Source organism: Halichoerus grypus, chromosome X, assembly GCF_964656455.1.
Source record: "Halichoerus grypus chromosome X, mHalGry1.hap1.1, whole genome shotgun sequence".
NCBI lineage: Eukaryota > Metazoa > Chordata > Mammalia > Carnivora > Phocidae > Halichoerus > Halichoerus grypus.
Genome location: NC_135727.1, coordinates 1472245 through 1497239, shown reverse-complemented (window position 1 = coordinate 1497239; position 24995 = coordinate 1472245). Strand labels below are relative to the sequence as shown.

General features: G+C 55.9%; 2 protein-coding genes across 3 annotated transcripts; both read left to right on the top strand.

The window, feature by feature from the left end:
• The first annotated feature begins 471 nt into the window (after positions 1-471).
• Positions 472-6560, top strand: GDI1 (GDP dissociation inhibitor 1). Its single transcript, XM_078064376.1, has 11 exons — positions 472-633; positions 1880-1987; positions 2132-2231; positions 2378-2512; positions 2980-3178; positions 3450-3581; positions 4171-4270; positions 4666-4837; positions 5137-5281; positions 5413-5467; positions 5557-6560. Exons 1-11 carry the CDS (start codon positions 589-591, stop codon positions 5707-5709), a joined length of 1344 nt encoding a protein of 447 aa, XP_077920502.1. The 5' UTR covers positions 472-588; the 3' UTR covers positions 5710-6560.
• A 760-nt stretch (positions 6561-7320) lies between these two features.
• FAM50A (family with sequence similarity 50 member A) lies at positions 7321-13584 on the top strand. 2 transcript variants are annotated; one of them, XM_078064998.1, is made up of 13 exons: positions 7325-7530; positions 8739-8823; positions 8926-9025; positions 9268-9413; positions 11587-11663; positions 11773-11839; positions 11919-11980; positions 12219-12295; positions 12518-12572; positions 12790-12838; positions 12939-13009; positions 13110-13220; positions 13354-13584. In XM_078064998.1, the coding sequence occupies exons 1-13, from the start codon at positions 7420-7422 to the stop codon at positions 13360-13362; spliced, it is 1020 nt and encodes a 339-aa protein (XP_077921124.1). In that variant the 5' UTR covers positions 7325-7419; the 3' UTR covers positions 13363-13584. The 2 variants fall into 2 exon arrangements, with proteins under 2 accessions (XP_077921125.1, XP_077921124.1); XM_078064999.1 differs by lacking the exons at positions 12790-12838; positions 13354-13584 and having other exon boundaries at positions 7321-7530.
• The last annotated feature ends 11411 nt before the right edge of the window (positions 13585-24995 follow it).

Below are 24995 nucleotides of genomic sequence, written 5' to 3'. Positions count from 1 at the left end.
TGCAGGAGGAGGCGCCCGGATGTAACGGAGCCAGGCCAAAGGGAAGGCCGGAGGGTCCTCGTTAAGCTGGGTCCCTAACTGGCGAGGGTACGGAGGCGCTGCGGCGGCCGGTGCCTGGGGGCGGGGGGAGACCGTCGTGACAATAGCCGGCTTCCCACCCCGAGGGGGCCGCCCCCGGCTGCCGCAGCGGCGCGCGCCCGCCGCGCCCAGCCTCCTGGGGGGCGGGGCGGGCGGGTCGCGCGCGGCTCCCGCGCACGGATCCCTCGCGGGGCGCAGCACCGGCCGCCCCGCCCGGCCCGCCCCACTCCAGTCCCCTCAGGGCCCTCGGCGAGCGGCGCCGCCTGCGGAACCGCGCTGGTGCTGGGGCCCAGGCCCGGGCTGCGCCTCCTGGGAGGCGAGGCGGGGAGGCGGTGGCCCCTGCTGGCGCGGCGGGACGCGGGGAGGGGCTGGGACTCTTTGACGCGGCGGAGGGGTCAAGCGGCGTCGGTCGCCGCCATCTTTGGTCCAGTGCGGCGGCGGCAGCGGCGGCGGCTGCTGTGGTGAAGGAGGAGGAGGAGGAGCGACGCGCGCTGGCAGCTAGGCCTGACCATGGACGAGGAATACGATGTGATCGTGCTGGGGACCGGCCTCACCGTAAGTGCGGCCTCGTTCTCCCGGGACCCCGCATCGCCCCCTCCTCCCCGCGGCGCTGCCGCCCCCGGCCGCCGACTCCATCCTCCCGTCACTGCCGGCCGCGGCGCTGCCTCCCCGGAGCTCGGGTCCCCAGAAAGACAGCCCCGTGCCCAACGTCCCCCCCACCTCCCCCGCCCGCGACATCGTCTTTCTCCGCCGTGGCCCCGTCTCCGAGAAGCACCCCTCTACCTAGCTGCCCCCTCGACTCCCCGGGCCCGACCCCCCCAGTCCCTCCCTCCCTCCCTCTCTCTCAAGGCCTCCTGGGCCCGAAGACGCACCCCAAGTCGGCCTGAGGTTCCCCCCCCCGTGCCCCCGACCCCGCCCACCCGGCCCCCACCCATCACTCGCACCCAGCATCCCTCCCCCCCCCCCCATCCTGCGCTAATTCTGGTGGGGATGAAGTACAAGGACCCTGGGTAAGGGGGTCTCGCCCGGTTGGGCCCTCATCTTGCGTTCCTGGCTTTTTATGGGGCCCGAGGACCCAGGGAATGTTCCAGAAGGAGGAGCAGTGGGGCCAGTGAGCACATTCCCGCTACCCCACCACGGTTTCCCATGGAGATTACAGGCTGGGTAGTATTTGCAGCCTTTGTCCTTGGCCTGCTGACAGTAACTGGTGAGGGTGTTTATCTTCCCTCTTCCCCAGACCCTGTTGGACCACTCCCCTGGAGAGACTCCTCTTCCTCAGTCAGGATGCAGAAGCCCCTCCCGAGGCTGGGCAGGCACAGGGTCAGAGGCTCCCGTCCTTTGAGGAAAGAGCAGCCCAGGGTGGGGCCTGAGATTGCAGGACAGTGTTCAGCCTTTCTTCACTTCCCTTTCTGGTGCCCTTGGCTGTTCAGCTGGATCTCCTGTGTGGCTCATTGTGTCTTTTCTGCCTTTTAGCATGGCCCTACGTAGGTAGATGACTTTCTTGGCATGGTAGTTGCGAGACCATCCCTGTGTCTGGTGGACACTCTCTTTTTCTCAGCACCTTCGTTATTTCTCCTCTGTCGTTCAACCCTTTGGTCAGCAAAGTTATGAAAGAGACTAGTCAGATGAAACTGTCATCCCTGATTTTAGGCCAGGCGGCCAGCCAGGGGTGGAAGGAGCTTTCACTGGAGCCGAGTCTCTAGCTTTGCTCTCCTCTCAGGTTTAGGGTGGGGAACAAATCAGGGCTGCTGGTGGGAATGTGGGCAGGTGGGAGTGCAGTGAGTGTTGCCCTCTTCCCCAGGAATGTATCCTGTCGGGCATCATGTCCGTGAACGGCAAGAAAGTGCTGCATATGGACCGGAACCCCTACTATGGGGGTGAGAGCTCCTCCATCACACCCCTGGAGGAGGTGAGGCTGCTGGGCCTGGGCCCATCCTCCATTAACCTCTCACATAGGGTGTCAGGGTAGCTCCCCAGGTTTTCTGGGAAGGGGGGCAGGGGCAGGAGGGGGTGGTCCTTGAGGTGCCTCTCTTTCTCTTTCTCCTGCTTGCAGCTGTATAAGCGTTTTCAATTGCTGGAGGGGCCCCCTGAGGCGATGGGCAGGGGACGAGACTGGAACGTTGACCTGATCCCCAAATTCCTCATGGCCAATGGTGAGAGAGATGAAAGAGGTATTGTGGGGGGTGAGTAGGAGGACCAGAGTAGGATCAGGCTCCAGAAAAGGGGCAGCCATACCAGCTAGGGAACTTCGGGGGGGGGGGGCCTGTGCTGATGTTGTTTTCACCCCACCACCCCACAGGGCAGCTGGTAAAGATGCTGCTGTATACAGAGGTGACGCGCTACCTGGACTTCAAGGTGGTGGAGGGCAGCTTTGTCTACAAAGGGGGAAAGATCTATAAAGTGCCATCCACCGAGACTGAAGCCTTGGCTTCCAGTGAGTACATGTTCCCTGAGCCAGAGAATCATGGCGAGGGGCAGAGCAGGGTGCCCCTTGCCCAAGGTCACATTCCCCATGTACCATAAGCCCCCTTGGTCTGTCCTCCTTCGACTGCCCTGAGCCTCACAGTGGATGCCAGGAGGGAAGTCCACACGCAAAGAGGGTGCACGGGTGGTTGCTCTTTCTTAAAAGACTTCAGCCTTTTGACAGGGGTTGCACTTGACCGGTGAAACGTCCCCAGGTGTTGGAGCTGGGAGGATCCTCAGAGCTTGTCCAGTCCAATCCCCTCTTCGTACAGATGGGGAAATTGAGGCCAAGAAGGGCAGAGGGGTTAATTTAAGGTTACACGGTGCTCAGCAACAAAACTCAGCTGGGAGTTGGGTGTCTGCTTTCTTGGTCTGCCTTGTGGGAAGGAGAGGTTCATGTTCTGTGGTGTGAAGGTTCTTCTCACATTGCCTCTACAGATCTGATGGGCATGTTTGAGAAACGGCGTTTCCGCAAGTTCCTGGTGTTTGTGGCAAACTTTGATGAAAATGACCCCAAGACCTTCGAGGGTGTTGACCCCCAGAGCACCAGCATGCGTGACGTCTACCGGAAGTTTGACTTGGGCCAGGATGTCATCGACTTCACTGGCCATGCCCTGGCCCTCTACCGCACTGATGAGTGAGAGGAAGCTGGCATGGCAGACTGCCCCTCGTCTGGCCTGCACCCTGCCCTCCCCGTTCCTGCGTGCTGCTCCCTTGACCCAGCCTGCACATTTCTTGCACTCAGCCACATGCTTATCCACTGTCTTTTTCGTTTTTTCTGTGCATTTATTTGACCCATAGTCTTTCCCAGGCCATAGAGGGTGGTGGGAAGGCTGGCCTGGTGCTTGGGTGGGGGTGAGCTGGGCGTGCTGCTGCCGGAGCCTCTTCTTTTGACCCCGTCCCCCCAGCTACCTGGACCAGCCCTGTCTTGAGACCATCAACCGCATCAAATTGTACAGTGAGTCCCTGGCTCGGTATGGAAAGAGTCCTTATTTATACCCACTTTACGGCCTTGGTGAGCTGCCCCAGGGCTTTGCAAGGTGAGAACGTGGTTTTTTTCTGTTGACAGTACTAAATAAGACGAAAGCCAAGAATGGAAATGGCACCCTTGAGCATTTCTGTAGCATTCGAACTTTCCCACTGTGGTCTAATTTACTTCGTACCGTGCTTGGGCGACAGGGTGGGGGCGGTGTGCTGCGGCAGGCAGCTGAGGTGCAGGGTTGAAGAACCAGGCCTTCACCACCCGGGCTCGCTTGGCTCCCAGCCCGAGTCAGGCAGCACCAGGGCTGGGCCTGGGCCTTTGAACCTTGAGTCAGAGGGCTTCTCCAGAGCCCTTTGTTCTGTTCCCCAGACCGTTCCCCTGAGGAGCTAGCTGTACCTTCATGCCACCCTCGTACTAGCCCTTTGCAGAATATTCTAGGCTGAAGCTCCAGAGAGGAAGGAGCACTCCAGGTTCAGTCCTGCGTCTGTGGCAGTGACAGAGCTGGGAAGAACCAGCAGGTCTCCTGAGCTCTGCCTGCCTAGGGCAGCCTTCTCTGTACCCCAGTGCTGGCAGGGGGAGGGCACAGTGGCACCAGTCCCTGTCTTCCTCCTGGGACGGGGACTCCACCATCGTTCTCCCCACCACAGATTGAGTGCCATCTATGGAGGGACATACATGCTGAACAAACCTGTGGATGACATCATCATGGAGAATGGCAAGGTGGTGGGTGTGAAGTCTGAGGGAGAGGTAAGCCTTCACCACAGTGCAAGCATGATGGTCTGGGTGGGGCTTGGCCTTCTTAGAGGCCGTCTTCCCAGTGACTCTGGCTCTGCTGGGTCTGCTGCTAATCAGGTCTAAGAGCCTTGGGCTGGGGACCAGAGCTCCAGAGTCCACAGAGCCGTTTCTGTTGGTGAGAGGTATCTCAAACCCACGTGCTGTGTCAGAGGTCCGGGGAGTGTTCTCGAGCACAGTGTCTCAGCAGAAGGGTTTTCCCAGCCCTGCATATGGGGGCCCACGTCCCTGAGGGACAGGATGAAGCTATATGCTACAGCTCAGAGGAGTGCGGTGCCAGCCCTCAGCGTGGACTCAGCCCCACAGCCACCTAGGGGAGTGTTTGGATAGGTCTTCTGGTGTCTTCGCAGGTGGCCCGCTGCAAGCAGCTGATCTGTGACCCCAGCTACATTCCGGACCGAGTGCGGAAGGCCGGCCAGGTTATCCGCATCATCTGCATCCTCAGCCACCCCATCAAGAACACCAATGACGCCAACTCCTGCCAAATCATCATCCCCCAGAACCAAGTTAACAGGAAGTCAGGTAGGTTGAGTCCCAGGTGACTTCCTCCAGTGTGTTCTCTTTGGGGTGACTCTGCCTCTCCCCATCATTCTTGGGGCTGTCTGCCTGATTCCTGCATGGAAGAATGGGGACCTACATAGCAATCCCCACGGCTGGAGGCCCTAGCGATTGGGTAGCTTGGACTCTCCTCCTCTGTGAGAGTGGGTTTGGATGCTGCTTGCTGTGCAGGGCTGGGGAGGAGTGGGTAGGCAGGCCTGAATTGGGCCGAGCCTCCAGGGGCCCTCTGTGCCCATGCTAACGGAGCCCCTTCTTGTGGGCAGACATCTACGTGTGCATGATCTCCTACGCACACAACGTGGCTGCACAGGGCAAGTACATCGCCATCGCCAGCACCACGGTGGAGACTACAGAGCCGGAAAAGGAAGTTGAACCTGCCCTGGAGCTGCTGGAGCCCATTGACCAGAAGTGAGGGGCTGAAGGGCTGGGGCCTCACGGGGGGGAAGGAAGGGAGCCAAGGAGCTGGGGGGGGGAAGCAGAGACCAGGGAGAGTAAGGCTTGTTGTGAGGTCTTTCCCTTCCCTTCTCTCTGCTCCTCAGGTTTGTGGCCATCAGTGACTTATATGAGCCCATTGACGATGGTTCCGAGAGCCAGGTAAGCAGGCCATCTTGGCCCCGGCTCCTAGCTGCCCACCCAGGGCCCCTGCCCGACTCATCCTGGCCCTGGGCTCTGGATATTTCCAGGTGTTCTGTTCCTGCTCCTATGATGCCACCACACACTTCGAGACAACCTGCAATGACATCAAAGACATCTACAAGCGCATGGCAGGCTCCGCTTTTGATTTTGAGAACATGAAGCGCAAACAGAATGACGTCTTTGGAGAAGCTGACCAGTGATTGACAACCCCCCTCCCCGCACACACCCCAGCCCTTGGTGCCCTCTCCCCTGACCTAAGTCTGTTCTCCTTGAGGGCTGGGGAGATGGGTGTGGCTGGGCACCCCGGTTTCCAGCATTCTCTGCTTCCCCCACCACATTCTACATTCCTGTCACCCACCTCATTGATTCACTGACCAAATCCTTAACCTTAGCGATGGTCTGGGAGACGGGGGGTTGGATAGCATCCTCTTTCTTGGCCCTTCCTTATTCTGGGAAAAGAGGGTTCATTTCCTTGTGTGTGTCTCTCCCCCCTCCACTCCTAACTCTTCTGCTCTGTTTGGGAAGAACGTGGAGGAAAAGCTGACTTCTGTCCCCACTGCTCTTACCCCCACTGTAGTGGCCTTTGGAGATGCCCCCTGCCTCCCCCCACCAACTCTCTTGTGTGTTGGAGAGAAGGGGCCCTCCCAGCACAAAGTTGCATTCCTCCCCCCCCCTCGTTAATTTATTCTAATTTATTAACTTTGGCCCACCCGATCTGAGAAGGGAGCACTGTGCCTCTCACCCGCAGCCTTCTGGTGCGGCCTGGGAGGGGAGAGGGCTTGGGTGCGGCCCAGTTGGAGGTTGATCTTGCTGTTTTTGTTTCTTGTTCTTGTGTTTGTGTTCTCTGGCATTTGCTGAGAGAGAAAAAAAAAATGTGAGCAAAGCAGAAGGAGGTGGGAAAATGGATCCAAACCCCAGTATGCCCTGCCCCACCCCACAACCTTTCCCTTAGTGGTGGGAAACCCTTACCTTGCAAAGTGAATGTGTCCCCTTCCCCAACCTCTAGTGTATTTCACAGAAAACCTCCCAATAAAACTGTGTTGAAACCTGGGCCCAGATCTTTTGTTTTGCTTCCCAAAAAACTGGGCAGTGGGCGGGGCCTCGGCTCCTTGGGCTGTTCGTCGTATCGGTTCCAGTCTGTGGGTTAGCTTTGCTGGGGATGGGTGTGAAAGGTGATCACCTTCATCAGGGAATTAGCTCCCGAGCCAAAAGGACCTGTATGGAGGAAGTAGGTCACGTTGACTTGCCCAAGGCCACCCGGCAAATTAGTGCTGGCACCGGGACTGCAACCCCTTGGGGTCAGTGTGGCGGAAATCGGGAGAAGGGGGTCTGGCCTAGGGCGCAGGGGTGGAAGTGGAGAGGGCAGGGTCCTTGTGTCCAGGTCAAGGAGGAGGCAGAGGGCACCCAGGCCCAGCTTCACGTCCCTGCCTGGGGAAACAGGAGACTGGGGCCCAGTCTTGGGTGGGGGAGTGAAAGAAAGGAGTGGGAGCCAGGGTGGCCTCAGGCAGGGAGGCTGCAAGGGCACTGGAGTGGGGTGTGGATCTGGCCTTGGGCTGGGCTCAACATTAAGGAAGTGGAGGGTCTTGGGGGCCCAGGCTTGGGGTCAGCGGGATGAAGGAGGACCGGGGACCCAGTCTCGGACCAGGAGTTAATGTCGAGGAATTGATGGGGAACCAAGGAAGCCAGGGACGGGTCCAGCCTCCGGAGGCCAGCGGGGCGGGGCGGGGGCGGGCCGGCCGGAGGGGCGGGGCGGCCGCGCGGCCCCTGGTGCCCGACGTCACCGCGCGGGAGTCAGCTGACTGCACGGCTGCTACCGTCTGCAGTCGCTAAGACTCCACCAGGCCGTTGTCGCCGCTGCCGCTGCCGCCGCCGCCGCCGCCGCCGCCGCCGCCGCCGCCGCCGCCGCCGCCATGGCTCAGTACAAGGGCGCCGCGAGCGAAGCGGGCCGCGCCATGCACCTGATGAAGAAGAGGGAGAAGCAGCGCGAGCAGATGGAGCAGATGAAGCAGCGGATCGCGGAGGTGCGGGCCAGGCCGGGGCGTCTCGGAGCACGCGCGCCGCCCGCCGCCCCGGCCCTCTGGGGCCCCGCGAAACCCGGGGTGGGGGGGGGCGGGCGGACGCAGAGCCCCGATGGCGAGGCGGGGCGGGACCCTTGCTCGCTCACCTCCAGCAAAGGGCAGAAGCGGTCCGGCGACAGTCTGCTCATCTGTAAAATGTGCCCAGAAGGCTGAGACGAGCTAAGCTTGTGACAAGCCTCCAACTGGGCGGAGCCATAGTCAGTGGTCCCATTGGTGGAATTTGGGCTCCCCTCGTGTACCTGGCCCCTCGGCCCTGAGAACGAGGCCTCTGGATGCCAGGAAAGTCAGGCCCCACGGGCCCTGGCCAATCCACTGGCCACTGAGCCTCATTCCAGAGCCCTTTGCACGGGGACAAAGACAGAGTTCAGTGTCTGGGGTGCGAGCGGTTCACTAAGGGCTTTAGTCAGTGGCCAGTGGTGGTGGGCTGTCAGGAAGAAAGGATTCCTCTGCTGGGGCCTTTTGGGGAGACTTGTCCGAAGAGCAGGCTACCTTAGGTACTGTGGAAGCCAGGCCCAAGGAAGCAGCCGCATGCCAAGGCCTGGCTCGACCTTACTTCCCGCTGGTGCCCCAGCCCTGCTGTCCCAGTGTGAACTGTTTGGCCCGCTGGAGTTGCATTTCTCTGCTGGCTCCCTCCTTTGGAGGCCACCAGCCAGAGAGGGACCTGTGTGGTACCAAGTGGGATGGGGCTGGGCTGGAGTGAGGTCTCGTGGGAAGCTGTTGGCAACATCTAGGGCCAAGAGGGAGCAACACTGCTCAGGGGGGGACTAGGCCCCTTGACCACTCTTCACTCTCTCCTGTCACCCCTTGGCTTGGGTCTCCACCTTCAGCTTAAAGGCTAGGTATGAAAAACACCAAAGGCAGGTAGAGCCTGTGACCCCAGGCCACTGAGGGAACTCTGGTCCCCAGCAGGAGACATGGAGGGGCCAGAACAGCATGGAGGTCGCCAAAAAACCCACCTCATTTGGCATCCTCAGCACTGGGAGGGCCCCTCATAGACCTATGGAACCTTCCTTTGACAAAGGAAAGAGGACACGTTTTTCCCAAGGTCACATCATCGTGAGTCCAGAGGCAGACCTGGGACTGGAACCCAGGTCCCCACTTCCACAGTGGGGTGGTGGGCGGCCCTCACTGCTCCTCTCCCTTCCCAACAGGAGAACATCATGAAGTCTAACATTGACAAGAAGTTCTCGGCACACTATGACGCCGTGGAGGCGGAGCTCAAGTCCAGCACCGTCGGTGAGTGAAGCTCGCGCGTGCCCCCCTCTCCTGGACCGGAGGCCTGCCGCTTCGCTGACTCCGGGTGACCGGCCCCTGCTCCCATCTCTCCTCACTTCACAGGTCTTGTGACCCTGAATGATATGAAGGCCAAGCAGGAGGCGCTGGTGAAGGAGAGGGAGAAGCAGTTGGCCAAGAAAGAGCAGTCGAAGGAGCTGCAGCTGTGGGTCCCTGTCATTTCGGCCGGCAGTCCTCCCCTCGAGATGCAGCTAGTGCTCGGGGCAGGCCAGGCTGTTCTTGCCCCTCGAGAGCGGGCCTGCCCATGAGCTTGAAGTGCCCCAGGCTGGGAGGACCGCTCCGGGCCTGTGCCACGCGGGCCCCACACTGAGCACACGGGCAGCTGTGGGTCAGGGAAGGAGCCTCAGGGTGGGGACGTGGTGCGTGATGGTGCCTGTGCCTTGGTAGGAAGCTGGAGAAGCTACGAGAGAAGGAGCGCAAGAAGGAGGCCAAGCGGAAGATCTCCAGCCTGTCCTTCACCCTGGAGGAAGAGGAGGAGGCAGGGGATGAGGAGGAGGACGCGGCCGTATACGAGGAGGAGCTGGAGAGGGAAGGTAAAGGCCGGTCCTAGGGACCAGGCTCTAGCACGGGGACGCGTAGCCACCGCCCAGCCTTGCGGGCCCACCCCGTGCGTGGTCCCGAATCTCCTCGGGCAGGACGGGGAGGGCCGAGTCTGCACCGCGTGCTGAGCTCCGGGGGGTGGGGCTTACCCCCAGGGGCCGAGGGAGTCAGAGGCAGGCGTGTGGCCTCTCGGCAGGGGCCTGGGGTCTTCAGTGTAGGAGGCTGCCAGAGGGAGGCTGCTGCCCAATCAAGAAGCCCGCAGAAGCTGCCCTTCGTAAGCGCCACGAAGGATGGGCTTGCGGTGATCCTGAAGTTGTGTCTGTGCTGCCAGGTGGCCCCCGGGCACGTAGCTTGTGTGGCTGGGACACCGAATCGTTAATTCTGTTTGATTCATTTCAGGGTAAATTGATACAGCCACAGACATTCAGGGGCAACATAACTGGACAGTAGAGTTCTCGGCCGAGGGACAAAGGGGTGACAGGGACAATTCGGGAAGGCTGGGTAGCAAGGGGGAAACCAGCATGGGGCCCCCGTGTGCCAGCAGCGAGGCAGACAGAGGCAGGGCCTTCGAGTCCCATCGGTCGGTATGTGCCCTGCTGAAGGGTCCGGGGCCAGCTCGGGGCCAGGGAAAACATCCTGTGGTGGGGACAGTTGAGATGGGCCTTTAGGGTGAGGAGAATTTCATGAGCAACCAGAGGGATGGGGGCGGCGGGTGGAGAAATGTAGAGTCAAGCGGTGAGTGTGCCCAGAAGCCGAGCCGGCAGGAGGGGACACATGTGAAGACCTGGGGGGCTGTGACGGCGGGCCTGGGCTGGTTTAGAAAGCGTGGTGGCCAGGGAACTGAGGCAGGGGATGGTGGTGCATGCTGCGGCCGCAGGCCCGGTCTGGTGGCCTCAAGGGGAGCGGCTGACGCCGTCAGGAGGAAGAGCCTGTGCCTCCTGGGGTCTTGTGTGGTCCCAGAGCCGAAACAGGTGACGTGCACTTCAGTACTATGTAGCAATATTCAGTGTTTAGTAGTAGTTAGTAGCATCCCATGAGCAATGCGTCTGTGTGGCGGGGACCACTGTTTTGGACAGCATGGACCTGGGGGACGGCTGTTAACGTCCTTGTGGGTCACTAGGGCTTCGTGAGTGCTTCCTCCCCCCTGCTGTGGTTTCGTTTTGGGGGCCCTGCGATGGGGCACTGGTGTGGGAGTTTTCTCTGGGTGATTCTAACGCGCAGGCAGGCCCTGGAGCGTAGGCTTGGCTCCTAGGTCCCCAGTTTTCAAAAAGCGCTCTTAGGAGTCTGTAAGACCCTTTCGGGGGGTCTGCAAGCTCCAAAACACTTTCATAATCGTGCGAAAACATTCTGGGCCTTTGGCATCGAAGTCTCTCTTGAGCTTGCAGCGTGATGATGTCACCGTCCCAACAGCTAGCAGAGCGTGTGCCTTCGTTGGTCCTGAGTCTTCGGTGTTTCTCCGGCTTAATCTCAAATTTGGTGACTATCGGTAGCCACCGCCCCCGTAGACAAGGGCTCTCTGGGGTCCTCAGTAACCTGTAAGAGTGTCCGCGGGTCCTGAAGACCCAACGTGCGAGTTCGTTCACATCCAAACTGCAGAAACCAAGTCAGAGTCCCTGATGGGCCGAGCCTGGCCCGAGCCCTCGTCCGCTTCTCCCTTCCCTCCTCCCCTCTGGCTCCAGTGTTGGCACCTGGGGGACTTTGGGAGCGGGGAGCGCCGTGCTGCTCTGGCGCTGTCGTGACGACTCGGTGGCACGTCAGATGTGCAAGCATGCTGAGCACAGCTCCTGGCAGGGGGGTCCTGCCCGAGCGTCAGCCTCCTGGGGATGCCCTGTTCCTCCCGTGCAGAGGAGCCGTGGCGCCGTCGGAGGCTGGCACTGATGCCTTAAGTCCCCCAAGGCACTTCGGGTCCCAGCTGACGGGGTAAGAACAGTCCCCGATCCCGTGTCCAGCTGCTGGCGGCGGAGACCGAGGTCAGGGCCTCTTGGCAAAGGCTGGGTCTCCGGAGCGCCGCGAAGAGCACACTCAGGCTGCTGTGGCCCGGAGCGGATGCTTCGGGAAGCCTCCAAGGAGGTGGCGTCGGAGCTCAGGCTTGAGAAACAAAGGTTCAGGGTGCCCTGGCGGTGGGGCCCGTGATGCAGCTGAGCCCTGTGTTGCCTTTTGCTCCAGAGGTCACCACGAAGAAGAGGAAATTGGGGAAGAACCCCGATGTGGACACCAGCTTCCTGCCCGACCGGGACCGCGAGGTAACAGCCGCCCGGCCCGGGCTCCGGCAGAGGCCTGGGCTCCGGGCGAGCAGTGCCACGCGCCCCCCGCAGCCCCGGGCCTCCGTCCTTGACCCATTTCCTCTCCCAGGAAGAGGAGAACCGGCTCCGCGAAGAGCTGCGGCAGGAGTGGGAGGCCAAGCAGGAGAAGATCAAGAGTGAGTGCCCGCTGAGCGGCCTGCCCCGGGGGAGCCGGCGCCGCTGCCCGCGGGGTTCAGGGGCAACTGTGCTTCGTAGGTGAGGAGATCGAAATCACCTTCAGTTACTGGGATGGCTCTGGGCACCGGCGGACAGTGAAGGTAGGCGGCGTGCAGCGCGCCCCGCTCCCCGGGCCACCGCGGCGGCCCCCCGAGCTCCTTGGGAAGACCCCAGAAGCTCACAGGTCCTTCCCTGTGGGCGCTCCCCCGGGGGTCCTGGGGGGAGCAGGCAAGAGGGCCTGGCCCCTTGGGGGGTGGGGGGGCCAGGGGCTGCGGGGTCCCCGCCCGGGGCCTCCACGCTGCCGCGTTCTGTTTCCCGGCGCTCGGGCCGCCGCCGCAGATGAAAAAGGGCAACACGATGCAGCAGTTCCTGCAGAAGGCGCTGGAAATCCTGCGCAAGGACTTCAGCGAGCTCAGGTCAGGGCGCGGGGTGGGCGGCTCTGGGACTGAGAGCCCGAGGGGGCGGGCGCTGCCCGGGGCGCCCAGGCCGACGGCCCCGGTGGCGGGGTGGCAGGGTGGCAGGGCGACACGGCGGCGCTGCGCTCCGCGGGGGGGGCGCCCGCTTCTGTCCTTTGCCCGGAGGCGGAGGGGCCCGGGGCGGCCTGGCGCGTCCACGCCTTCCTGCCTTTCCTCCGTCAGGTCGGCGGGGGTGGAGCAGCTCATGTACATCAAGGAGGACTTAATCATCCCCCACGTGAGCCCCTTCTCGTCCTTGCAGCCTGGGCGGGGCGGCCGCGCGACGGCCGGTGGGCTCCGGGTGCGCTCGTCCCCGCCCGGGTCTCTGGCTTGGGCCGGTGGGGCCGCCGGGGGTCGCTGTGCCTGCGGCGGGCGGCGGGCGGCGGGCGGCGGGCGGCGGGCGGGAGCAGCCGAGGTGGGTCCTCAGCCACCGCTTTCCTGCCCTCTGCGCCTAGCACCACAGCTTCTATGACTTCATTGTCACCAAGGCCCGAGGGAAGAGCGGTGAGTGCCCCGGCCGGCCCCTCCCGTGCCCCGGGACCTAGTCCCCAGCCCCGGGCGGCGGGGCGGCGGGCCGTGTCCGAGGGCTGCTTTCTCCGTGCAGGGCCGCTCTTCAACTTCGACGTCCACGACGACGTGCGGCTGCTGAGTGATGCCACCGTGGAGAAGGATGAGGTGCGGGGCTGCGGGGCGCGCGGAGGGAAGGGGAGCTCAGAGCCGTGCCGTCCGTGGCCGGTGGCCGTGAGCTGCAGGGCCTGGCCGTGTCCCCCCGCAGTCCCACGCAGGCAAGGTGGTGCTGCGCAGCTGGTACGAGAAGAACAAGCACATCTTTCCCGCCAGTCGCTGGGAGCCCTATGACCCTGAGAAGAAGTGGGACAAGTACACGGTGAGCAGCCTCCCCCCGCCCCCCCCAGGGGACCCTGGCACTGCGCTGGGTAGCTTGCGCTGGGGGGAGGGGAGCCGGCCTGCCCCCCCACTCGGCTCCACTTGCCTCCTCTGTCCTCTTGTTCTCACACCAGATCCGGTGAACGTGGAGGCTCCCCCGGCTCCCTCTGTCCTCTGCCCCGTCCCGGGGTCTCCAGGACTCCAGGCGCCGCAACCGCCCCCCGCCCTGTGCCCACTTCCCTCAGCTCCGACTTGACAGGGGTGAGGGAGGAGGGGGCTGGCCACCTCCTACCCCTGGTGGTGTCACTTACCACTGCTTTCTTTGATGATAAATAAATGCACACATCAGAGTGGGAGCACCTGCATTGTGCTTTGTTTTGAACATTTTTTTGAGACAAAATTCACCATTTTGATCATTTGAAAGTGTACAGTTCAGGCGTATTTACACATTACAGTGTTGTACAACCATCATGTCTGTCTACTTCCAGAACGTTTCTGTTGCCCCACAAGGAGACCCCGTGCCCATTAGCCGTGTCTCCTCCAGCCCCTGGTACCCCCCTACTTTCCGTCTGTATGGATTTGCCTGTTCTGGATGTTTCACATAAATGAAATCATACAGTATTTCTGGTCTTTGTATCTGGTGAAAAAGTGTGTGTTTGGTGGGGGCGGGAGGGTGGAAGAGTAACGTGAGTCTGTGCGGCCAACCTGCACGCCCCAGGGCACCTACGTGGCATTGTGGTTCTTTATGGTGAGTGGGAGGGGTGCTCCCCCTCCCCCAGGCCTTTGGGCTCCTCGTCCGGCTCCTAGCTGCCCAGTCCGTAGGGGACATGGCTGTCCCATGGCTCCCAGATACCCGACATCCCTACCACAGCTATGGAAACCCACCTTTGCCCTCCTGGTGCTGCACCCTTCCCAGCATCTCTTCCCAGTCCCAAGGGGGGAAATCTGGCTTGGGGGTGGGTGCTCCTGCTCCTTGCCCTCTTGCATCAGTAGCCACATCCCCCAGTTCCCTTTGGGTAAGCTGAGGCAGGCAGGTCCTGTTCTAGAATGCTGAGGAAGACAACCTGACCGCTCCCTGCTTCCATTCTTCGCCTGGCCTGAGGCAGAGCAGAGGGAACAGGGGCAACCCCTGGCTGGCAGAGAGCATCCCAGCTCTGCGTCTCGTCCCACCTCCTTGGCAAATACACAGACCTGACAGTGGGGGACTCCGCTGGGTGCGGAAGCTCCTGTGCCCTCCTCCCCCGACTGTCCCGTTCAGACGCGGCATGGGGGATGCTGGCTGGCAGCTAGGAGCTCTCACTTGGCCTTCCCGGCCCGGTGTCTGGGGCAGAGCCATCTGGGGCCATTTGGAGGAGGGAGGGAGGTAGCCTAAGTAGAGCACCTTGGGGGCACAGCAGGGAGTGGGTGGCCAAGCCTGACCCTAGGTCCTGGATGTGGGGGGACAAGTCTGGGGACCTCAATGGGGCCTTTTGTTTGGCACTGGGAACCCTGGAGAGGGGATCATCTGGCCTTCTGCACCAACCCATCCTGCCCTCTTTGAAAAGCCACCAGAAGAGTAGGCTTCTCGAGGAAAGGGAGCCCCTCTCAGACAGCTCACCCAATTGAAACGGTTTCCAAGGAAACTGCCTTCGGGCCCCACAGTTTCTGGAAAGCAGGCGCCTTAAGGCCCAATCTTGGGTCCTGGCAGGGAAGGACCTGGTTCGGAAGCACCACTAAATCTATGGGAGGTTGTGGGGGGGCAGGGAGGGAGTCTTTTGGGGGTCAGGATCCAGGGGCAGGGGGGCACTGTAAGGGAAGGAGACCCACTTCCTTACAGCCAGGGAAGGGACGTAGCCATGGTGGGGGTGGGGTCCGAGAGAGGAGCCCCTCAGCCTAAGTAGGGGCGGCAGGTGTTCTTCCTGGCTGCTGGCGCCGGGCAGCTGGCCTCACTCTTGGCTGGCACAGGCCAGAGAGCCCGTGAGGAGGGGGCTGTCTAGCTCCGGGAACCCTCTGGGGACCTTGGACCCATATGAACGTGGAGCTCGGAGAAGGTGGGCTGCAGACAGAAGTTGGGAAGCTGTCAGACTCGGGAACTACATGAAGTCACCAAGCTCAGTGAACGGCCACTGATATTTCCAGGGAGCAGCGTGTGCCAGGGTTGGGCTAGGTCCTGAGGACACGACCGAGAGAGAAAGGCCGGCCCTCCCTCGCTTGCCCAGGCCTCATTCCTGGTCTGTGGCGGGGGTGGAGGGGGGTGAGTGTGCATGTGGGTGGATATAAACAACAAACGGAAACAAAAAAATGAACAAGCAAGATAAAGAGGACTTTCTGGGGTCATGACCTGGTAGCTGACAAGGATGACAAGAAGTCAGCCATGCCAAAATGGAGAACGGGGTGTTCCAGGTGGAGGGGACAGTGAGTATGAAGATACTGGCAGGCAGATCGGAGGTGAACAGGGCTGGAATGGACGGAAGGTGGGAGGGGAAGGAGAGGGAGGGAGGACAGGTCAGAGAGGTAGAGCCCGGGATATGAGCCAGACGGGTGGATGCTGATCTTTTCCTGCTTACCTTGAAGTTCTGCAGAGGCCGGGTTTTCACCTGGTTCACACATCAGCAAAGAAGGGTGGACATGGAGGGACGCCTGGGGGGCTCAGTTGGTTAAGCGTCTGCCTTCAGCTCAGGTCATGATCCCGGGGGCCTGGGATCGAGCCCCGCATCGGACTCCTTGCTCAGCGGGGAGCCTGCTTCTCCCTCTGCCTGCCGCTCCCCCTGCTTGTGCTTTCTCTCTCTCTCTGACAAATAAATAAAATCTTAAAGAAGAAGAAGAAGAAGAAGAAGAAGAAGAAGAAGAAGAAGAAGAAGAAGAAGAAGAAGAAGAAGAAGAAGAAGAAGAAGAAGAAGAAGAAGGGTGGACATGGAGATGCCCTGCCTCCTGCCCAGCCCTCCCTGCCCAGTTCCCACAATGCCCCCAGCAGAGAAGCGCTTGCTTTGGTCACTTGCCAACACATCTGAGTATCCTATGCGTCTCTCCATGTCTGTGCATGCAGAGCCTCCTCATTCTTTTCTTCTAAAGCAGCATGATTAATTTTCCAGACATTGGCAAATTCCTCTCCAGAGGGCCTGTCCCATTTTGCAGCAACCCCCCCAGCAGATGAGAGTGTCCTGCCCCCAGGGTACCGCCACTCCCCACCAGGGGACATACGCAACCTGAGATAGAACATGTGTTCTCTCAGTATAGGGTTTTATTTCATTTTTAAAGATATTCTAGAGAGAGAGAGAGCATGCAAGAGGTGGGGAAGGGGAGAGGGAGAGGGAGAATCCTCAAGCAGACTCCCTGCTGAGCGCAGAGCCCAACTCGGGGATTGATCCCAGGACCCTGAGATCATTACCAGAGCCGAAATCAAAAGTCAGATGCTTAACCGACTGAGCCACCCTGGCGCCCCTTATTTAATTTTTTAAAAAAATTTTCAACTGAGAAAAAATTCACATAACAAAAATAACCACTAACCATTTAAAAACGTACATTTCAAAGTGGCATTTACTATGTTCACAGTGTTGTGCAACTGTCACCCTTATCTGGTCCCAGAACCTTCCCATCACCTCAAAGGGAGACCCTGTGCCCATTCAACAGTCTCCCCTCATCCCCTCCCCAGCTCCTGACAACCACTCATCCACTCTCTGTTTATGTGGAGTTGCCTCTTCTGGAAATTTCACATAAATGGAATCGAACACTTAAAGATCTATGTAGATGGAAAGACATTTCATGCTCACAGACTGGCAGACTCAGTAGTCGGGGCGTGTGTGTTACGTTTCTGCTGCCTGGTAACATCAGTGAGAACTCAGGGGCTTCAAACAACGCTGGGCGCTTACCTGACACTTTCTGCGGCTCACAAGTCCAGGCGTGACATCACTGCATCCTTTGCTCAGGATCTCACGAGGTTGCCATGAAGGTTGGCTAGGCTACCTTCTCACTGGAGACTTGGGGTCCTCTCCCCAGCTCACATTGTTCTTGTAGAGGTCAGTTTCCCGTGATTGTAGGACTGAGGTCCCTGTTTTCTCATTGGCTGTCGGCCAGGGAATGCTCTCAGCTCCCAGAGACCACTTGAGATTCCTTGCCACCTGGTGCCCTCCATAGCCCTGTTCATGCTTGGAATCTCTACTTTCAGGAAGGGTCCCTTCTTAGGTAAGGGCTCACCTGATTAGGCCAGGCCCACCCAGACACTCCCCCTTTTGAGGAACTCAAAGTCAGCTGATTAGTAACCTAGCCACGGGAACAATGTCCCACCATGTGCAGAGGTTCTATGCTAGGAGGTGGGAAGCTTGGGGCCTTCTTAGAATTGTGCCCCATGATGACAACTTTCCCTGGTGATCTATGAATTCAATTCAATCCCTGTCCAAAACCCCAGCATACTTTTTTGTAAAAACTGACAAGCTCACCCTCAAAGTATATAGACATGTGAAGGACTGAGAAATCCAAAAACAATTTTGAAAAAGAAGAGCAGAGTTGGAGGGCTCACATTACCTCATTTCAAAACTTACTGTGAAGCCACAGTAATCAAGGCAATGTGGTATAAGCACTAGGGTAGGAGCCTAGGAGGATGGCACAGAATTAGGAGTCCAGAAATAAGTCCTTACATTTATGGTTAAGAAATGATGCTGGAGCAGTCAGGTATCTGTATGGAAAAAGTAAACTTAAGCCCTGATGTCATGGGTTTAACTGTGTCCCTAGAAAGAAATGTTGCAGTACTCCCCCAGTACCCTTGAGTGTGACCTGGTTTGGAGACAGGGTTTTTACAGATGGAATCAAGTTAAGATGAGGTTGTACTGGAGGAGAATGGGCCCTAATCCAAGATGACTGGTGTCCTAAGAAGAGAGCAGACAGACAGACATAGGCAGGGAGAAGGCCACGGGACGACAGAGACAGGGGTGGTGCGGCTACCAGCCAAGGAAGGCCAAGGACGCCGGCCGCACCAGCAGCTGGGAGGGCCAAGGACGGAGCGGCCCCTAGAGCCTTCGGAGGGAGCGCCGCCCTGCCGACACCTGGATTCCTGCCTTCCGGCCTCCGGAGCGAGGGGGGGCGGATAAATATCTCTTGTTTTAAACCCCTCAGTATGTGGGACTTTCTTAGGGCAGCCCCAAGACACTCACCTTGTTTTGACCATACAGAGAAATGAACTTGACATGAGTTATAGATCGAAAAGTAAAAGCCCAAATTGAAAAAAAAAATCTAATTAAAACACGGGAGAAAATTTTTGTGACCTTGGGCTAAGCAAAGTTTGGGCAGGATAAAAAAACATTAATCATAAAAGGAAAAATTAATAAATTGGACTTTATAAAAACGTAAACTTTTGCTCTTTAAAAGATACTATTATGAAAATAAAAAGACAAGCCACTGGGGGCGCCTGGGTGGCTCAGTCGTTAAGCGTCTGCCTTCAGCTCAGGTCATGGTCCCAGGGTCCTGGGATCGAGCCCCGCATCGGGCTCCCTGCTCAGTGGGGAGCCTGCTTCTCCTTCTCCCACTCCCCCCCTGCTTGTGTTCCCTCTCTCGCTATGTCTCTATCTGTCAAATAAATAAATAAAATCTTTTAAAAAAAAAAAAGACAAGCCACTGGCTTGGAGACAAAAAGAGAAATATCTTATGACAAAGGCCTTATCTCCAGAATATAGAATGTATATATAAACTCTTGCAAGTCAATAAAAATGAGAAAGACATCCTACTTTTTAAAAAATGGGCAAAAGATTTGAATAGACATGTCACACAAGATGATATAACAATGGCAAAAGCAGGGCGTCTGGGTGGTTCAGTCGGTTTAACCTCTGCCTCCAGCTCAGGTCATGATCTTGGGATGTCCTGGGATCAAGCCCTGTGGCCGGTGTGCTCCCTGCTCAGCGAGGAGTCTGCTTCTCCCTCCGCCCTTCCCCCTGCTCATGCTTGCTCTTTCCCTCTCTCTCTCTCTCTCTCAAATAAATAAATAAAAAAAAAAAAAAAAAAAAGAATGGCAAAAGCATATGAGAAGATGTTCACCATCGTCACGGGGACGGAGACCATGTCAGTAGCCACGTAGGGATGGGGCCACTGGATGTAGAGGGAATTCGGAGGGGCCTCTGGGCTGATGGGAACAGTCTATATCTTGACCCGACGGTGGTTACACAGAGGTGTACATACATTTGTTAAAACTCATTGAACTGTACACTTAAAATGTGGTCATTTTATTGTCTGCAAATTATACCCCAGTAAAGTTCATTTTAAAGGGAAAAAAGAAAACAGAGGCAATTAATGAAATTGGTTACCTACAGGAGGGTGGGGAGGGCACCAGGTGGTAGGGGTGCAGGCAGGAGGGTGTATCTTCTTGTGTAGTTCTGACTTCCGGACACGAGTTGCTACTTTATATACCAGAAGAATAAAAACAGAATGGGGGGGGAAGCTAAAACTGAATACAAACAGAAATGATCGCAAGAGTATTTCACATGAAAAACATGACCATATTAAAGGGAAATGTAAAAAAAAAAGTCTAGCCAAGCAAATTTAAATACAGCATTCTTACATTATAGTTCTGTCTTAAGACTAGACAGAAGACACCAAACAACAAAATCTTGCAAATAAATCCTAAACTCCACTTAGTAGGTTTATTTGTCCTGGGGATATGGGTGCAGCTATTGTGAAAGTTCTGTCCATGGAGGGTCAAGCAAATGAGTCAATATACTGATGCTGTTGGGAGCTAGGTCTCTGTCTCCCACTAATGGAGAAGGGAGATACGAATATAGATTGGAGAAAGGGTAAGAACTTTTATTGTGGAATTGGAATGAGAAGTATCCGTATGTCCTCCAGATTTATATAGATGTACATATAGATACATTATATGTAATACAAAGTATACACACACACATATATATATACATATATATATAGAGAGACAAACAGACATCCTAGCTCTGCCTACTGAAAGTGCCTAAGAGCATGACACCCCAATGGCAATGAGCACACTTCATCCCCATATCTTGGTTTCTAAATGTTATTCTCCTTAAAGGAACCAGGGCTCCTTGGAAGAATGGCTCATTCCAGGATTAGGGTGAGGAAAGGCCAAGAAGCCAAAAGTACTAAAGTACTTAAAGAATGAAGGGCACAGGAGCCAGCTTGAAGAAGGCACCAAAGCTGGCACAATTTGAGCATCGAAATGAATTAACAATAATGGATTATAATCCATTGAATAAAATCAAGATCCACGAGTCCATACTGCTGATGAAGACATAGATAAACAGAGGGCAGAATGCCAACAAATAAACGTAGGAGGGATCATGGAGGAAGAAAATCACTCTTGCAGCCATAAGAGTAACCGGTGATGCAGGAAGAATTATCAATGACTGGGTGACATTTTGATGAGGAACAGAATATTCACCTAGTTTCAAACTGTCTTCCTACAAACTACTTTTTTTCTAAGTAAGCTCTACACCCTAACGTGGGGCTTGAACTCATGACCCCAAGACCAAGAGTTGCATGTTCTACTGACTGAGCCAGCCAGGTGCCCCCCTACAAACTACTTTTTTATTACAGAGGGAAATAGTAACCGTCCACTTGAGAAACTGGCAGTCCACCACCTTAACCAAGCGCTCAGAGTGAACATTACAGTGAAGGGACAAAGCAAAGAGGCACGGAGAGGGCCCAACCTCATGGGGGAGGGAGCATGGTTCTCCTCACAACAGCCGGAATCTCATCATGAGAAAACATCAGAAAACACCCAAACTGAAGGACATTCTACCAAATACCTGGCCTGCACTCCTCAAGAATGTCCATGTCGTGAAAGGCCAGGGAAAGCAGAGGAATGTTCCAGATTAAAGGGGACTAAAGAGAAGTGACGACTAAATGCGATGCGGGAACCTAGCCTGGGTCCTGGATCAGAAAAACCATTGATGTTTCTGCCTCAGTGTAAGAAGGTGCAGGAATTACATTGTAATTTTACTGTGATAAAATACAAAGTGAAATAGCTAGCGGTAAAGGGGCAAGCTGTATGCAACTTACTTTGATACAATTCAGAAATATATTATTTTTATGTAAAAGAAGTGTTGCGGGCGCCTGGGTGGCTCAGTTGGTTAAGTAACTGCCTTCGGCTCAGGTCATGATCCTGGAGTCCCAGGATCGAGTCCCACATTGGGCTCCCTGCAGGGAGTCTGCTTCTCCCTCTGACCCTCCTCCCTCTCATGCTCTCTGCCTCTCATTCTCTATCAAATAAATAAATAAAATCTTTAAAAAAAAAAAAAGAAGTGTTGCATATACTATATACATATGCACATCTAGGAGAGAGGTGGGGGAGGGCAGGAGCGAATGAGCGAGAAAAGCAAATGGGGCAAAATATGAACTCTGGGCAAATCTGGGTCAAGGGCGCATGACAGCTCTCTAAACTGTTCTTACAACTTTTCTGCAAGTCTGAAATAATTCCAAATTATAAAATTAAAAGGAAAGACACCACTCCCAGCCAACATTTGACTGAAGGGTCTAGCCATGACAGGCAACAAAAGAAAACAAAAGGCATCCAGATTGGAAAGGAAGAAGTAAAACTATATTTTCAGATGACATAATCTCATATCTGCAAAATCCCAAGAAATCCCCTAAAAACCTATTAGAGGTAACAAACGAGTTCAGCAAAGTTGCAGGACAAAAGATCATGACAAAAATCAAGTGTATTTCTATATCCTAGCAATAAGCAATCCAAACTGAAATTAAGAAAATAATTAATTCCATTTATGAATAGCATCAGGAAGAATAAAACACTTAGGAATAAATTTAACAAAAGAAGTACAAGGCTTGTACACTGAAAACTACAAAATATGATTGAAAGAAATTAAAGAAGACCTAAATAAACAGAAAAACATCTGTTTAGTCAGGGTTCTTCAGAGAAACATAGCAGGACACACACACAGAGGATCTATTTTGAGGAATTAGCTCATGTAATTGTGGGGGCTGGCAATTTGGCAAGTCCAAAATTTGCAGGGCAGGCAAGCAGGCTGGAGACTCAGGCAGGATTTCTATGTTACAATCTTGAGGCAGAATTTCTACTTCTCCAGGAAACCTTTATTTTTGCTTTTAAGGCCTTCAGTTAGTGAACGAGACCCACACAAACTACAGAGGGCATTCTTTACTTAAGGTCAATCAATTGTAGATGTTGACCACATATACAAAATAGCTTCACAACAACACCTAGATGAGTGTTTGATTAAATAACTGGGGACTACAGCCTAGCCAAGCTGAAATCAATAAACATCTAAAAGTAATCAACATCCCATGTTCATGGATGGAAACACTTAATCTTATTAAGACGGCAACACTCCCCAAATTGATCTGCAGATTCAATTTCATCACTATTGAACTCCCACTGGATTTTTTTTTTTTTTTTTTTTTTGCAGAAACTGACGAGCTTATCCTAAAATTCCTATGGAAGTGTAAGGGACACTGAATAGTCGAAACAGTCTTGGAAAAGAACAAATTCGGAGGATTAATAGTTCCCAGTTTCAAAACTTACTACAGAACTACAGTGATCAAGACAGTGTGATATCAGCATAAAGACAGACATATAGATGAACAGAACAGAATTGAAAGAGCCCAGAAATAAGCCCATATATCTATTGTCAATTGATTTTTGATCAGGGGGCCAAGACCATTCAATGGGGAAAGAGTAGCTTCTTCAACAAAGGGCATAGCAGCCACAGGCAAAAGAATGAAGTTGGACCACAACCTCACATTATATGCAAAAAGGAACCCAAAATGGACCAGAGACCTAAATTTTTAAAAAAGATTTTATTTGACAGAGAGAGAGCACAGGCAGGGGGAGCTGCAGGCAGAGGGAGAGGGAGAAGCAGGCTCCCCGCTGAGCAGGGAGCCTGATGTGGGGTCCGATCCCAGGACCCTGGGATCACGACCTGAGCCGAAGGCAGACACTTAACTGACTGAGCCACCCAGGTACCCCTGGAGACCTTAATGTAAGAGCGAAAACTATAAAACTCTTAGAACAAAGCATAGGGGTAAATCTTTCTGACCTTGGATTAAACAACAATTCCTTAGATATGACAATAAAGCACAAGCAACAAATGAAAGACAAATTAGATGTCATCAAATTTTAAAACTTTTGTGCATCTAAGGACACTATCAAGAGAATGAAAAGAGAACCCACAGAATGAGAGAAAATATTTGCAAATCATAAGGGATTAATATCCAGAATATATATGGAACTCCTACAACTTGACAACAACACAGCAAAAACCCAACTAAAAAATGGGCAAAGAACTTGAATAGACGTTTCAGATTGCTTTGTATATCACAGAAGATCTACAAATGGCCAACAAACTCATGAAAAGATGCTCGACATCATTAGTCATCAGGGAAATGAGAATCCAAATGAGGTATCATTTCACACCCACTAGGATGGCTAGAAACAAAAAAATCACATAGTAAGGGTTGGCCAGAATGTGGAGAAATTGGAACCCTCATACACCACTGATGGGAATGTAAAAATGGTGCAGCTACTTTGGAAAGCTCTTTGGCCATTTTTCCCAACATGTTAAAAATAGAGTTATTATGTGACCCAGAAATCCCACTCCTAGGTGGAAAGGAAATGAAAATGTGTTCACATAAAAATCTGTACACAAATATTCCTAACAGCATTATTCACAATTGCCAAAAGGTAGAAACGACCCAGGTGCCCACCAATTGATGAATGGATAAATAAAATGTGATATATCCATGTAATGGAATATTATTTGGCCCTAAAAAGAAAGGAAGTCTTGATCCATGCTACAACATGGATGAACTTTGAAAACATTATGGCAAAGTGAAAGAACCCAGATACAAAAGACACATGAGTATTGTATGAATCCATTCATATGAGATGTCCATATTCAGAAAGCAGATTGGTGGTTGCCAGGGGCTGGGGGAGGGGGACGGTGGGGGGTGACTGTTTAGGGGTATGGGGGTTTCTTTTGGGAGGCGACGAAATGTCCTGGAACTTGATAGTGCAGATGGCTGCCCAACTTTGTGAGTACACTACAAGTCATTGAGTGTTACACTTTAAAGGAGTGACTTATGTGATAGGTGCGTTCTATCTCAATGAAGCTGTTTAAAAAGAAAAGGAAAAAGAAAGCTGGGGAACGAAGCCCCCGGACTCAGGGCCGCGGTGGTCGGCTGGGTGAGGGGCCAGGAGTAAACGGCTGACAGCCTCCAGTCCTTGTGCTGGGCACTTGCCTGGTATTAGCCGCGGGCCCTCCGGGTTAGGGACCTCGAGGGCGAGAGTGTCCTGAGCAAGGACCGCGCCGTCCTCCCCCGGTGCGCGCCTGGCAGGTCGGCACAGGGGCGGCTGCGCCCCGGCAGCAGGTGGCCCTGGACGCGCCTCTGAGCGCCCGGGCGGGGCGGGGCTTGTGCGCCGGCGCCGCCGCGCGCCGGGCCCGAGGGGGGTGTGGCGCGGGCGCGCGCGGGTCCCAAGGTTGCGGGAGGCGGCGGGCGGGGAGGAGGGGGAGAGGCGCGTCCCGCGGACGCGGCCATTGTGCGAGGCGGGGGGGGGGGTCCGCTCGCTGGGCGGGGACCCAGGTGGCTCCTGGGGTTCGGGGCGGCGCGCTGGCCTCCATGCGGCCCCGGGGCGGGAGCGGCCCCCGCCCGCGCGCCCGGCCACCCGGCTCTCCCTGGGCGCCCCCGCCCGGCGCGGTGGTACGGTCCGGGTTTAAAAGGCCCCGGCGGCCGCGGGCCTGCCCAGTGTGTGGGCGCGGCGGGGGCGCGCACGGGGCGCGGCGGCGGGGCCGCGCGAGTGGGGCCGGTG

Coding starts and splice junctions, on each gene's coding strand:
- FAM50A (XM_078064998.1), top strand. CDS start 7,420: ATGGCTCAGTACAAGGGCGCCGCGAGCGAAGCGGGCCGCGCCATGCAC. Junction 7,531..8,738: donor TGAAGCAGCGGATCGCGGAG/GTGCGGGCCAGG, acceptor CCTTCCCAACAG/GAGAACATCATGAAGTCTAA. Junction 13,010..13,109: donor CCACCGTGGAGAAGGATGAG/GTGCGGGGCTGC, acceptor GTCCCCCCGCAG/TCCCACGCAGGCAAGGTGGT.
- GDI1 (XM_078064376.1), top strand. CDS start 589: ATGGACGAGGAATACGATGTGATCGTGCTGGGGACCGGCCTCACC. Junction 1,988..2,131: donor CCATCACACCCCTGGAGGAG/GTGAGGCTGCTG, acceptor TCCTGCTTGCAG/CTGTATAAGCGTTTTCAATT. Junction 4,271..4,665: donor GTGTGAAGTCTGAGGGAGAG/GTAAGCCTTCAC, acceptor GTGTCTTCGCAG/GTGGCCCGCTGCAAGCAGCT.